Below are 15,124 nucleotides of genomic sequence, written 5' to 3'. Positions count from 1 at the left end.
CCGTTTCAGTTTAGCTATTTTAGAGTACATAAATTAAATTGCCAATCATGGGATATTTTTTCATCCAAATTTGTTGAATAAACTTGTTTTCTTCAAAATTTTCCAAAAAATAATTCACTTCAACAACTGATTGGATTGAGGAGAAAAAAACTTCTACTGTTACTTGGTGAGTGTGTTCCATTTATAACTGTGAAAGAATAAGTGAACAGAAATAACAGCTGTGTTTTTAGGAAAAAAAAACGATATTTTTTTTCATTTTCGTGCAACGGGACCTACAGAAGGTGCAACTGTAAAACATCATAAGAAAAACGATGTGTGTAATGTTCGTTTCGAGACACAACAAAACTATGTCACGTCTAAAGGCGGGGTTGGGATTAGAGGGTTAATCATCAATCTAAATCACATTCCATCTATGAAATCCAACATCAAATCCATCAAATTGCGAACGTTCTAAACAAAAGCTTGTTTGCAAGACCTTGTCATACTTCGATGCAAGCGATTACATCAAACGAACCACATTGAACTCCAGCAAAAAAACACCATTCGCAGTTTCACTTTCATCCCGCGTCTAATCAAGTTCGGTCATCATCCGCGTTGGACTGCGGGCGAACAAACAGTTATTGAGCGATGTTTATTATTATTACCGCAGCAGGGTTTCGGGAGCACGATCCGGATAAATTTCGCACACACCACGTGGTCGTTGCCCGCCTCTCGTGACTAGCACCAGTGAGCACCATGCCGATGCTGTGAGTCAGCTAGTTTCAAGGAAAATTCATCGATACATTTGTGCGTGAGCAGAGCATGGTTGAACAACAACGATGGATATTGGTGAAAAAGTTAATTTGGCTGAAGACTTCTATGATATTCAATACCATAGGGCTCTGAAAGTCGCGATTGCGATAGGACACTGCATACATATACATTCCATACATACATTTATTTGTTCAACATCACTTAAGACAAGACATAATCAACAATAGTACGCCACAATACTCGTTGTGTGGCTGCCGCTATCCATCCTCGGTCGCGCCCAATGCTCGCCAGGTCACGTTCCACCTGGTCCACCGCGTTCGTGCTCTCCGCGCTCCACGCCTTCTTGTGCCAACCGGATCAGTTGCAAACACCAGCTTTGCAGGGTTGTTGTCCGGCATTCTTGCCCTGCCCACCGCATCCTTCCGGCTTTGACCACCTTCTGGATGCTGGGTTCGCCGTTAAGTGCAGCGAGCTCGTGGTTCATCCTTCTCTGCCACACACCGCTCTCCTGCACACCGCCGAAGATCGTCCTCAGCACGCGTCGCTTGAAAACTCCGAGTGCTTGCAGGTCCTCCTCGAGCATGGTCCATGTCTCGCGCCCGTAGAGGACCACCGGTCTTTTTAGCGTTTTGTACTTGGTGCATTTGGTGCGTGGGTGTCAGCCGTCAGTAAGGATCCAAGGTAGACGAATACCAGCATGTACTTTGTTTTTGAGGCATTCACCACCAGTCCGACATTTGCTGCTTCGCGTTTCAGGCGGGTGTACAGTACCGTGGTTCAAAAAATCGTTTTTGCTCCACACCGCTTATTCAATTCGTAACTAGATTCTATGCCTTCTCCCAAAATTTGAGCTCATTTGGTTGAAAATTGAGACTGCACAAGCCCTTCAAAGTTTGTATGGGAATTACTATGGGAAAACAATGTTTTTCATTCAATCGACCGTAGTATTTTCCCAAGTTCCCTAGAGCGTTAGTTGACCCTTGGTACTTCTAGGCTACTCTATCAGCTACAACTTTGCCGAAGACCGCATTCAAATCGCATGTCTCATTAATTACTTACCGATTTTTATCCAGAATCGAAATCTTTACTCATGATGGTTATACTAATCGTCGGGCATCACTGCATTTTGCAGTGAAACATAGTAGCCATGATTTCAGTGTGCTATTTTTGGCGCCATATGCAGCAATGTTGCCTGCTGGAAGCTGGAGGGTCATGGCTAAAGTATAAACCATTGAATTCATTGGAAAAACACATCTGACTAACTTTAACGTTTATGGAACAGTTCATAAATCAAACACATGAATCGGCCGTGTTAACTTTTTTCAGTGTGTTCACAAATAGGCGAGTTCCACCGAAACGTCAAACGGTTTTACACTGAACGAAAATCCCCGCCACAAATTGAATGAAAATTGCTTCATCCGAGCCCCATGCCTAAAATCAGATGATTTTTGGATTTTTGTCATTCAAGAGCTGATCTGACAGAACCAAAACAGACGGTATGAAAATCATCCAAAGCGACCACTATAATCATACTATTCAGAATCAAAACAAATCTGTACATGGATGATTTTCATTCAAAACCCATTCAGTTTACCGGTTGAAATGAGAATGAAAATCCTTACGAAAGTATATAGACATTGTTCACTGCAGTCCACAATTTAAATTGATTTAAATTCTTAATTAAACAACTAATATTACAACCATCACAACAAGTTAGAAGGAATCTGATTTCAATTGAAGTCAATTTCGCTCGAACTCGTTGAAATGGTTGTAATATTAGTTGTTTGGAAAATAACAATAGAACAATATGTGAATTATTTTTTATTTGAATTTTATTGGTTTTTATTATCAGAAATCTCATTTTATATTAATACACATTATAAATATATCACCATTCTGCATCACAGTCGAACACTTTTGCACGACGCATTTTTTTCCGCAACCACTTCAACGTTGATTTTGCCATTATAAACTGTCAAAGGATGGCACACCAGCAGCAAAATGAAAAACAATCCAAAATTGAATTACTTTCAGAATGGGGAACATGCAGACAATTAGAATATAAAAAGTAAACAAGAATCCGTCATTATTGTTCAGTAAATCATTCGATCGCGATTGTCATTCAGTTTTAGGAATCACCGAGTGAGCCCTGGGATTGAGCACACGATTGAATGACAATTCATATTTTGAGTTGTGGGGATTTTCATTCAGCGATTGAATGATTTTCGGTATGAAGCATAGAGGAAAATGCTTTCCGATGGTTTTTTGATGATAATCATTCACAACAAACCCCAAGCGAAAAATCATTCATTAATTGTGTCAATTTTGTTTTATTACAGGATGATTTTGGTTCAATCGAAGGCAGTCAAATCATTCTGCTGAGAAATCATTTAAAATTCAGATTTTGCGGGTCTGTACCGCATTGAATGAAGAATCATTCTTTGTACGGCGAGCGTTTTCGTTCAGTGTAGACTAGCCGTGCTTGTCATTTTAGACGAGAGCATGCACTGTGAATTTCAAGCAAGAAAAAATCATTTTATTCTGCAATGAATGTCAAAATTTACCTCATAAGTGGATGGAATTTTCAATTTGCCCTAAGATGCCTATCTGTTCTGTGATCTTGATATGAAAATTGTTCAAATTCTCAGTGTGGTCGACAGACTGAAATGCCAATCTCTGAGGGGGTTTCACGAGCGTTCCAGAGTTCTTCAAAGGGTTTCAGGGACGATCCAGGGAGTTTCATGAGCATTCCATAATGTTTTATAGGCGTTCCATGAAGTTTAAGGGGGTTTTAAAGGTGCTCCAGGTTATTCCAGGAGATTCCGGGGGCATTCCAGAAGTGTTCTAGGGGTTTCAGGACGTTACTGGAGGTTTCAGGGGCGTTCAATTGGGTTTCAGAGTGTTTTAGAGGCGTTCCATGGAGTTTCAGGGTGTTGCAGCTTGTTTCAGGGGGTTTCAGGAGCGTTCTAGGGGTCTTCAGGGGGTTTCAGGAACATTGCAGGAAGTTCCAAGGATGTTCAGGGAGTTTGAAGGGGTCCAAGAGGCATTCCAGGAGTGTTGCATGGAGTTTCAGGAGCGTTCCATGGGGTTTCATCGGCGTTACAGAGTGTTGCCCTTTCCAGATTTGCTGGTATGTCTGAAACATACTGGAAAAACATATAATTATTGTCGTCGCGGTTGAAACCCGAAGTTTCCCCACACCCGACAATCGAATTTTCTCAAAATCCATACGTGAAACCTAACGTCGGACGTAGTGCGCTGGACAGCGGACTTGGCCCTCTATCCAGCGCACTGTGCCCGACGTACGTCCGACACACGGTTTAGGAGAAAAATCGATTTTCACGTGTCAAAAATTCCGATTTTCAACTGCACGAACAATACACAGAATATTGCTAATTGACATATTGAGAAATGATGTCATGACTCCGAATTCGCTAGACCAGCGCTTTAACCAGTGCTACAGAACAAGTAACAATTCTGCTTTCTGTACGCTTTCAATTCTATTCGGCTTTCTATTGGCCAAACAGACTCCGAGCCAGTGATGCCAGAAAATTTTCTGTATCACTCGTTCAAAAATCTGTATCTCACACAAAATTTGGGTGAAAAATATGTATTTCACATATTGTGGAATTAGTACTCAATTGATTTCGGATGTAACTTCATTGACTTCCGCTGCCATTCCAATACTTGCAGTATAACGTCAAAAGTAGTACACTGAAAAGAGCATCAGTTTAAATTTCAGCGCATTACTAGGCGCATTACTTCCGACATTATGTTTAACGCATAGGAAAGGCAGCGAAAGTGAATGAATTTATTTCCGACATCAATTTAGTGCTAAAAGCACAATAAATGCAATCTGTACAGATGGTCAAAACTCTGTATAATACAGGTAGAACTGTATATACGGTATCCCTGCTCCAAGTCCATTCCTTGAAAACTCACTTTCCACCTTTCTTTTGACTTAGAGGCCAATCCACAACAAACTAGCGTTTGTGCTCACTAACTACAAGTGAGAGCGAATTGTTTTTATGAAGCCGAGACGTACTCTCGCACTCCGCATAGCTAGCCACCAAGCAGTATGTTTGCTGGTGTCTAATTTAGTACATATGCGTCGAGAACTCGGCACGGTTGCACGCTTGACGACCAACTGCACCGATGCAACGCAAGCTAGGGTGCAATGATATATATTGAATGGCATTTACCAGATTTACTTGACCTAAACATACTGGAAAAACTTGTAATAAAAGAGTACAACGTATTGCTGTATAAAATCGCGTTCTGGTGGGATTCGAACCCACGTTTCCGTATTCGCTAGACCGGCGCTTCAACCAATTAAGAGTGTTCATGGTTTGGGCGCGGAAGTCCAACCAACTATGGAGTATTCATGGTGTGGGCTCGAAATCAGTTTGGCTTTCTATTCCGTAGCCGCGTTACTTAACAGAACAGACAACTTGACAATTAACAGGAGGTTTCAAGAGAGACGTTTCAGGGCGTTCCATAAGGTTTCAGGGACGTACCAAGGTGTTTCAGCGTAACGATCGTTTCAAGCCGGTTTCAAGGGCGTTACAGGTAGTTTCAGGAGTGTTCAGGGGACTTCAGGGGGTTCCAAGGGTATTCCAGTATCTTGTAGTGTTCCTGGGGATTTCAACGGCGTTTCAATTGGATTCAGAGACGTTCCAGGGTGTTCAGGGGGTTTCAGGAGCGTTCCTTGGGTTTTCATGTAGTTAAACCTTCTTTTTGCATCACGTTGGCTGCAGCTCGCTGACATAGTGTACGTTTTTGGGTCAAAAATGACCCAAATGCCAAAGGAGGGTTAAGGGGTGTTCCATGACAAAGATCCTGTAATCCTGAGACGCTTGGAAACCTCTGCGAATACCCGTGTAACTTCCTTGAAAGCCCTCGTGAATCCCCCGAGAGTCCCTACGAAACGCTCTGGAAATACTTTGGACACCTCTGATACATCCCTGAAAACCCATCAAAAGCAATATGGAACCCCCGGGACCCATTTTGAAACTTCAAAATGAACATCTCAAAAATATGCAACAGAAAATTAAAAATTTCAACTACCGGAGACATTGGGATGATCCAGCTTAAGTATACGTTCAACATTTAGGTTCCCGACAATCGATACAAATGATACCTTTAAAAATGGAATTTGTGGGAAATCAAATTCAATGGGAAGTATAAGTAATGACCGGATGCAAGCGTTCACTGGGTATTTTTCAACTGCCATAGAGTTTGCCTTTGGCAAACGCAAAGCGAATAAAATTGTTAGCTCATAAGAGGAGTAAAATTGAAACGTTAAGTTTTGCTTAACTATTCCGTTTCTAGCGTTATATGAGGTGATTATTGATAGTCTACATCTTTTTGCTTCCATATGATGCGCAGAGGCGTCGATTTCAACCCTACTACTGTATTGGTCGGCTCCCAGTTTTCGTTGTTAGCTGCCTATATCGGATCCATTTCTTCAAAGGCTTCGACAATATTGAAACTTTGGGTTAATCGCAAATTGTTGCACACTCCATGGTTTTCTTATGAGGTGTGTAACAATTGGCGATATACCCTATCTCCTTCTGTTCGAAACATTAGTTAACACATACTCTGAGTCTGAGTTCAGTCCAGTTCTGAATTAAACGGAACTACCACAAACTGAACTTTCGCAACTTTCAGCAAAGGGGAAACAATTATCATTGAACTTGAAGTTCGTCGCGATGAACAACATCCTTATTTCAGGATTCCACAAGCGATATCAACTTGACGAAACGCATGTAACTTGACGCGTATCTAACCATCACAACCATCTGCTCGACTTTTCATATTAAATTTCTTCCTTAGTCGGGATGGTATCCATGCATAGGCCTTGCTTTCAAAGACTTGTAGTTTCAATAGGTTTGTCCATAGTTTAATTGGAGTTACTGCACCACCAACTGCGTTTGTAGGGATTCGGTTCAACAGAACTATCGCCAGACCGCTTCGTTCCATAGATTTTTCAGTACAAGGTAGAGTAAAGTGGGGCAAAAGTTCGAGTGGGGCAAGAGTTTCTTTTGAAGTTTTTGAGCGCAATTCAAATTATTTCTTTCGGGTGTCAAGGTTGTTCAAACCCTTTTTGAAAAAGAGTCTTTCACTCCAAAAATTATTAAAATTGATTAATGTTTCGAAAAGTTATGACAAAATGTTGATTTTTGATCAAAAAAATGTAATTTGTGATGGTCCGTCCAACCCATGGATTGGAATTGTAATGAAATTGAACTCGGTATTTTATTTTGGGGCGTAACTAGGTATATTTTGAAGATGCTTTAGCATGTATAACTTTTTGCAAAAAAGATTTGGAAATCATATTTTACCCATAGTGGGGCAAAAGTTCGAATTGTGGGGCAAAAGTTCGAGTCATGTGGCAACTTCAGGTAAAAACCTAAAATTGTGTAAAATGTACATATTATCTCTATAAATGATGGAATTAGTGAGTAAATGCGATCAAAGTTGAAAAAAAATGTCGTTTTATCTAAATTTGGCGGAAAACTACTAATTTTTGGTGTAGTAAATTTAACCCTGATTTGGGTAAAATCCAGATCGAACTTTAAAGTGTATTCCAGTTCCAACATCAAATATTAATTGGTTTCGATTATTTATATAACCAAAGTGTCAAAATAGTGTGCTACGGTTAGCGAAATCCCACAAACACTAGATTCGAACTTTTGCCCCAGTGGTGGGGCAAGAGTTCGAAAAAGACGCACACATGCAAAAGGTGTTGTAACTCAAAATTGAAAAGACATTTGGCGTAACTTTGTTCAGCTAAATTTTAGCTCATGGATGGTAGAATCACCACACGGTATTCATTTATTTTTATTTGCTTCGACTTTTTCAAAAAAATTGAATTTTCAACTAGGGTCGAACTTTTGCCCCATCTTACTCTACATATTCCACGAACATGGCACGGACCTTTTCGATGACTGTTCTGTTGAAACTTTTCGAGACTCCATTTTGATAAAGAATGGACGCCTTCTTTGGATTGTTTTTATTATTTTTTTTATTAACGTGTACTTAAACATAGGCTAATTCTACACAACCCATTGAACCGACATGAATACCTTTTGACACATAGAATTCCTTTGTGATAACAGATGAGATCCTTCCCAAGTAACAGAACTAGCTGAATAACAGTTTCTTAAGCTAAAGTTTGCTTAAGAGTGATTTGCTCTTCTTGTACAGCAAAAAATTTTGTTGGGTTAACTTGTCTAAGCTTTAGGGTTGTTTCATTCCCGTTTCATGTTGCTTTGACATAGTCGTTCGCGTTTCCTCCGTTACCTCGATCGTTCCTACGTTCTCCTTGCTATTCAGGTGTCCGTCGAAGTGCTCCATCCACCATTCAATCGTCTCACATCCCCCTGCCAAGATCTGTCGTGACTAACATTAAAATAATTGAAAGGTAGATGTAGCACTTCGATAAAGCACCTGAACAGCAAGAAGAACGTAGAGGTACGTTCCATATCTATCCATAACTGGTAACGATAAGAAAAATATATGCTTATTTTAATTTCGCCTTACAATACGTATTAAGCCAAAACTAATCGCTCGATCATGTTCCACTGGGTGAACTATGTTTTGGCACACAACATTATAAATACATCACAGTAGAAGCGTGCCAAATTACTCAGCGTACATTATTTTATTGGCGTGTGTCGCCGGCCGCCGCGGCATGCGTGCGAAAACGCATGTAAACAATACGAACCAAACTCGTGCGCCTTTCCTGTCAATGCGGGGGCCAGATCGAGTATCAGATAACCCTAACTCAAATAAAATGGCTCACATTGAGCACGTGAACGATTACTATTGTGACTCGTTTCTTTCGATTCGAACGAAAACTGGCAGTCCGTGGCAAGTGATATTGGGAGCAATGAGTGTGATTCGGCCCACGCACGCATGGGGTGGAATTGAACCGAGATTAAGGTCAAGTTTAGACTAGTCTGATGTCATAAAACCATTTCGGGGGGCGGGTGGATAGATGCAGATAGACTCGTTTCAATATTTGAACTAGAGGCGCTTGTTCCTGAATCGTACGAAATGGCCTTATAAACAAAGAAATGTAGACCTTTTGAATATTTTGCAGAATGAAAATTATTCTTTATTTACCTTTAATTTTTAGCACAACCACTGAGAAAGAGACGTCACACTCTACTCGCTTTCCATCGATTACTATTTTAGCGATTGATTCAAATATTCGGTAGTTGATAGCAAACATCAAACAGGTACAAAAACGATGCCAGCGCCGCGACTGGTCAATTGATCAACTACCGAATATTTGAATCAACCGTTGAAAAGGTAATCGATGGGAAGCGATTAGAGTGTGACGTCAGTTTCTCTGTGCTAAAACGTTTGTTTTAAGTCATCAAGCAATGATTAAAATAAAAATGTCAACAAGTTATATCTGACTTTGGCGAATAAGAACATAGATTCTCGAAAGTCTACTTTATCATGTTAATTATGTTTGGGCTCCCTACCCAGAAAAAGGGTTTGCACCACCCGAGCACGTTGTGACAATTCAAATTAATTTGAATCCCATTTGCCGTGGAGCACACTTCAGCACCATCGCAGTGTTTAACCTCTCATTCGGTTGTATTTTTGTAAACCTCTCCAAAAGTTCCACTCAACAATCTTCCGGACTTTAGAACCGGTAGGTATCACACCGAAAACTGTTCCGCCTGTTCCCTTCCTGACGAGTGATGTGTGTGTGTGTGTGTGTATGGTATCTCTGCCTATTCTACTCTTTTTTTTGTGAGGCTGGAACTCCAAGAGTCCAGACCAACCGGAAAACCAGGTGGGATGGCACGGGCCGGACAACAACAGGCTGAAATCACACAGATGGATGCGGGCGTTGTTTTCACACCGACGACTACCAGAGAGGAAACCAACATTCCCGATGGCGGGGGGAAGGTTTTTTGTGAGGGTTGCTGCTGCACAACTGATGACTGCTTCGAAAGGCGAGTAAGCCCCATATATACCTACCTTTAGCTAGTAGCACCCATCGAAACTTGGACCGAAAGCAATTTATTTAGGGCAAAGTAGCGTAAATAAAAGCACTTGACATAATTGAAAAACTCGACTCGACTTGCCTCCCGCGTCGTCGGCCGGGCTGCGGTCTCTCCGGGTTCGGGGACCGGGGTCCCACCCAACCGAATAGGGGTGCTGGATGTGTGGGTACCTACAACAATCCCGTGTGTATCCCCCAGGTTTTGGCATGTTTAAAATACACAAAGCATACGGTCCTAGAGAAGGATGGCGTAATGCGAGCAGTGCACTCGTAACCCCTTCAGAATCACATTTTTTCTACCTACACTTATTACAAAAATCTACTTGCAAAGTTTAGGAAATGCAGATCATTAGAGGTTATGAAGGAATCCCACATGGATGATGATATCTTAGGGCCCAAATAGCCGAGGCGGTAAACGCACGGGTATTCAGCATGACCATGCTGAGGGTGACGTGTTCGTTTCCCGGTCGGTCCAAGATCTTTTCGTAAAGGAAATTTCCTTGACTTCCTTGGGCATAGAGTATCTTCGTGCCTGCCACACGATATACGCATGCAAAATGGTCATTGGCAGAGGAAGCTCTCAGTTAATAACTGTGGAAGTGCTCATAGAACACTAAGCTGAGAAGCAGGCTATGTCCCAACGAGGACGTTACGCCAAGAAGAGAGAGAGAAGAATATCTGACGTAGTAAACGCTCGGATATTGAGCAAGACCATGCTGTGTCTGTCTGGATTCCATTCCCGATCAATCCATAAACATTCCATTATGAGAATTTCCTGGAAATCCTTGCCTCTACAATACTTTCGTGTCTGCCACAATCTGAACACTCCCCAAGAAAAAGAAGTACAGGTTATGAAATCCCTATTCTATCACGGATGACTATTTTGCCCCATCCTCCCCAACCGGTGGTGGTGGGTGAACTAAAGCCCTCTAAGTAAGTCGGTCCGTCCAGCCGTACCGGTCAAATGGACCGCAATGTCGGAGCTCTTCCTTATCCTCGACTGGACTCCGGGTTCTCGGGTTCTGGTTCCGTGTCAAGGTGTGTTTCTATTTTATTTCCGGTTGGGATCAAGTGCGGTTTCGGATCCCTTGTTGGTGAGAGGATGCAAATCTTTCCGCACATCAAGCTCTATATGGCTCTAGCTCCAGCTCTCTAGCAAGCGCCCCAGAGGGGAAGGACAGTGCAACTTTTACCTGGATGACACTTTTCTCTTCTTTCCGAGTGGTGTGCCAAGTGGTTTGTTTTTACTTCAACGGAAGGGCTCTTGTCCTCGCTGGCACAGGGAGATGACGAAAGTTGTGAAGAATGCGAAAATTTTAATTAGTTTAAAAGTGATTGTGTCAAGTGTTGTTTCCTTTCCGGATGAACTCATACTAATTTTTTCCCTGTCTTTCTTCTCTTGTCTATTTTCAGATATTTACAAATAGCAGTATTTATTGTAGTTTACCACATTAGTTTATCCCAATCAAGGCGGGTAAGTAACACAATCAAACACAAAAGGACGAACGCAGGCTAAATTTCTATATTTTGATCTAATACATAATACTGTAATGTTAGATTCTGTTTCAGGAGTGTTTAATATTCTGTGCGTATAAAGCTGTTTCAAATTTAATCATTTGTAATAAATTAAAAACTACTGTGATCATTAAATGAAACCACCACACCACACCGTTTGAATTATGTATAACAATCCCAGAAAATGAGAGATATGCAAAACAGATATACCTCGATTTTATGTACATTTTTATTGGTAATTTTTGGAGAATTTTCTAAGGCTTTCTTAAGAAATTCTTAGAGCAATCCCTGGAAGAGAAATGTCTTGAAGGAATATCTAAAGGAATGTGAAGAAATTTTGGGAATTTGCTTAATATTTTCTTGTAGAATTTCTAAAGCAATCCTTGGAAAAAAATCTTTAGAAAGCTTCTGGGAAAATCTTTAAGGGGTTCTGAATTTCTGATCCCTGATGTAACCGTGAATCATTTTCTTTTAAAAAATCCTTGGATCATTTTTGAGAAAGTTCATGGAAGGTATACTAGATAAATGCTTTGAAAAATTTCTAAAGGAATCAATGAAAAAACAAATTGAAGAAATTCGTTAATGAATTTCTAGAAAACTCTATGCAACATATTTTGAAAAAAAAAATGTTGAAGTATTTTTTTAAAGGAATTCATGCAATATTTTTCAAAGCTATCCATGCAAAATATTCTTAAGGATTTCTTGGAAAACTTCTTGGGGACATTCTAAAGTCCAAAGGAATCCATAGGGGATTTTGTGAAAGAATTTCTGACTGAATTTCTTAGGATTTCCTGGATGATTTTTTAAAGTAAATCTATGAGGAGTTTCCAAGTTCAGAAACTGATAAAGAGTTTCCAGTTAATTAATCGTGGGATGGATTTCAGCAAGGGTCCATGAAATAATTATCGCAAAATCTGTAGAAGTTTATCCAAAGTAATCCTTGCAGAAATGTAAAGAAATCTCTGGAGGAATATCTGGAAATATTTGTGAAGAAATCATTAGTCGAATTTATAATAATAGTCATGGGAGATTTTTTGGAAGAATCTCTGGAAAAAATGTGAAGGATGCCCTAGGAAAGTTTCCATAGAAATCCCAGCAGGAAATTCCCGAATGGATGCCAAAGAAAACAAATAGTTCCTGGAACAATTTCTAAAGCAATCCCAGGAAAATTTTCTGGCAGAATTTCAAAAGCAAACCCCGGAGAAATTATTTGAACATATCCTTAGAAGATCGTTAGAGAGAATGCTTAAAGGAATTTCTGAAAGATTTTTCGGTAAAAAAAAATCTAGAAAAGTTCCGGAAATAGGGTAAATCTCTGAAGGATTTCTAAAGAAATCCCAGGAGGAATTTCTGCAGAAACTCATACACAACTTTCTTACACAACTGTTTGTGAAACTTCTGGAGAATAATCTTCAATAGTTTCTCCAAACGAATGCCTACAGAAATTTCTGAATAAATATCCAGAGGAATCTCTGAGCGAGTTTCTCAAACAATCTCTAAAATGATTTGTGAAAAATCATGGAGGAATTGGTGAAACAATTCATGCCAGATTTTCTTTGTGACGCTTCTGGAGGAACTCATGAAAAAATTTCTGAAAAACATGATGATTTGATTTGAGAAGTTTTCTTCGGAGGCCGTCGTAATAAAGTTTAAAATTCTGGGATCACTTACTTTCATTTAACACCGCAGATTTGCAACAAAAGGCGACCGAGTAGATAACTGTGCAAACCTACACTACTCGTACAGAAAGATCGTTTGGCAAATACAGCACAACCAGTAACCACGCTCTATCAAGTCTGACGCTCAGCTAACGCATGGAATTGTTTGAAACTGTCCCGAACTTTATCTTGGGATTCAGATTTCAGAAAATATACGAACATTCGACGGGATTTATCACCTATAAACGTGATGTAGTAGCGGCTTCCTCCAAGTGACGATTCTCTCATTGGTCCAGCAATGTCGAGATCAACAATTACGAGAATATCGATGGCTCTTGATCCCTGCTTACTGAATGGCAGCTTCCTTTGCTTCCCCATCGGACAAATGTGGCAATCTCCAGTGCTTCCGCTTCTGATTTGAACTCCATTCACAATTCCACCTGCAAGCCGGTTCACGTTCTGTATGCTCAGGTGTCCGAGTCGTCGATGCCAGGTGTTGTTTAATGTTGCTCCAGTTGAACTAAGCATTGTTTTGCCGGCCGGAACAGGTTCACTTACCATAAACAAATCGTTTTTACTATTACTTTAGAGCTTTTAGTAGAACTTGTTACTTCAGACTCTAGTTTAATTTAAAAACATTTCACTAATACTTCACTTTTGCAAAAGAAAATAAAAAATGAATAACTCTTTTAAAGAAAAACTAGACAGGACGAGCAAATTCCTTTTAATTCTACTACTGTGCTTATCTTCGGACAGATAGGCCTATTTCGTCTGTGCTCGACTGAAAAAAATTTTTACCTAACACACACAAAACATTACACAATACACAAAACACAAATTGACTACCTACCAAATCGGCGGGAAAAAAATAACACAACAAACACCAATTGACTACCTACCAAATCGGTAGAAATTTTCCTAGCTTTAGGTATCTTATTGACACCCTGTTTCCACCCTGTTTTTTTACAAATCTGTACCTACAATTTTGTACCTACACTTGGTGCCCCCATGGGCAATCCACTTTCTCCATTTTTAAGTGAAATTTTTATGGCAAATTTGGAAAAACGCTTAGAAAACAAACAGCTTCCTGAAGTCTGGTGGAGATACGTTGACGACGTGTTTAGCATTGTTAAGAAACATCTTTTACCTGAAATCTTGAACAATATCAATAATGCACACAAAAACATCGAATTCACTTGTGAAATTGAGCAGAACAACCAACTACCATTTTTGGACATACTCATCGTAAAACAAGAATCAACACTTTCCTTCGAAATTTACAGAAAACCGACACACACTCAACGCACTATTCCAAATTCATCAAATCACTCACATCAACACAAAATTGCATCCTTCAATCACATGATACACCGAATGCAGACACTTCCACTTAGTGAAACAGGAAAAACGAAAGAACTTAATTACATTTTCGAAACAGCACAGTTGAACGGTTACACAAAACAAACAATACAACAGATCATCAACAAAAAGACACAACAACAATACAGACGTTCTTTGACTACACTGACACGGACAGAACCTACACTTAAACGGATAACTGTGAACTACAACAGTGACAACAAAAAACTCCGACCAATTCTCAGAAAGTTTGGTTTTGAATTAGTTTTCACAAGCAAAGCTAACCAACTTCAAACTCTCTTAGGATCTACGAAAGACCCGTTGGACAACTTAACAAAATCTGGTGTTTACAAAGTAACATGTAATCACTGTGACAAAATATACATAGGACAAACAAAACGCACACTCAACACACGATTCAAAGAACACATAACGGAAGTATCAAAAGCACACAAAGACACAGACAAGGGACTCATTCATCATTTTAAATCTAAAGTTGCTGAACATATTTTCAATGAAGGACATTTTTTGAATACTTCAAATATTAAACTCTTACGACACATTACAAACCCATGGAAACTTGATGTTGCAGAAAGTTTAGAAATTTACAAACAAAATAATAAAAAACTACTTAACAAGGATCAGGGCAATGGGTACACGTGGCTGTTTAAATTTTTACCTAACACACACAAAACATTATACAATACACAAAACACAAATTGACTACCTACCAAATCGGCGGGAAAAAAATAACACAACAAACACCAATTGACTACCTACCAAATCGGTAGGAATTTTCCTAGCTTTAGGT

At 39.8% G+C, this 15,124-nt stretch overlaps 1 protein-coding gene across 6 annotated transcripts in view; it reads left to right on the top strand.

Annotated features, from left to right (window-relative positions):
• Window positions 1-15,124, top strand: part of LOC109411053 (papilin) — a 392,526-nt gene that overhangs the window by 337,948 nt on the left and 39,454 nt on the right. For all 6 annotated transcript variants that reach the window (XM_062847212.1, XM_062847213.1, XM_062847211.1 and 3 more), the window contains one exon: window positions 11,195-11,255. In XM_062847212.1, coding sequence (XP_062703196.1) covers window positions 11,195-11,255 — 61 coding nt within the window. The remainder of the gene's footprint in view (window positions 1-11,194; window positions 11,256-15,124) is intronic.

This window comes from Aedes albopictus, chromosome 1, assembly GCF_035046485.1.
Source record: "Aedes albopictus strain Foshan chromosome 1, AalbF5, whole genome shotgun sequence".
Classification (NCBI taxonomy): Eukaryota; Metazoa; Arthropoda; class Insecta; order Diptera; family Culicidae; genus Aedes; species Aedes albopictus.
The sequence above is the reverse complement of the archived record's forward strand: the minus strand, read 5'-3'. Positions and strand labels throughout refer to the sequence as shown.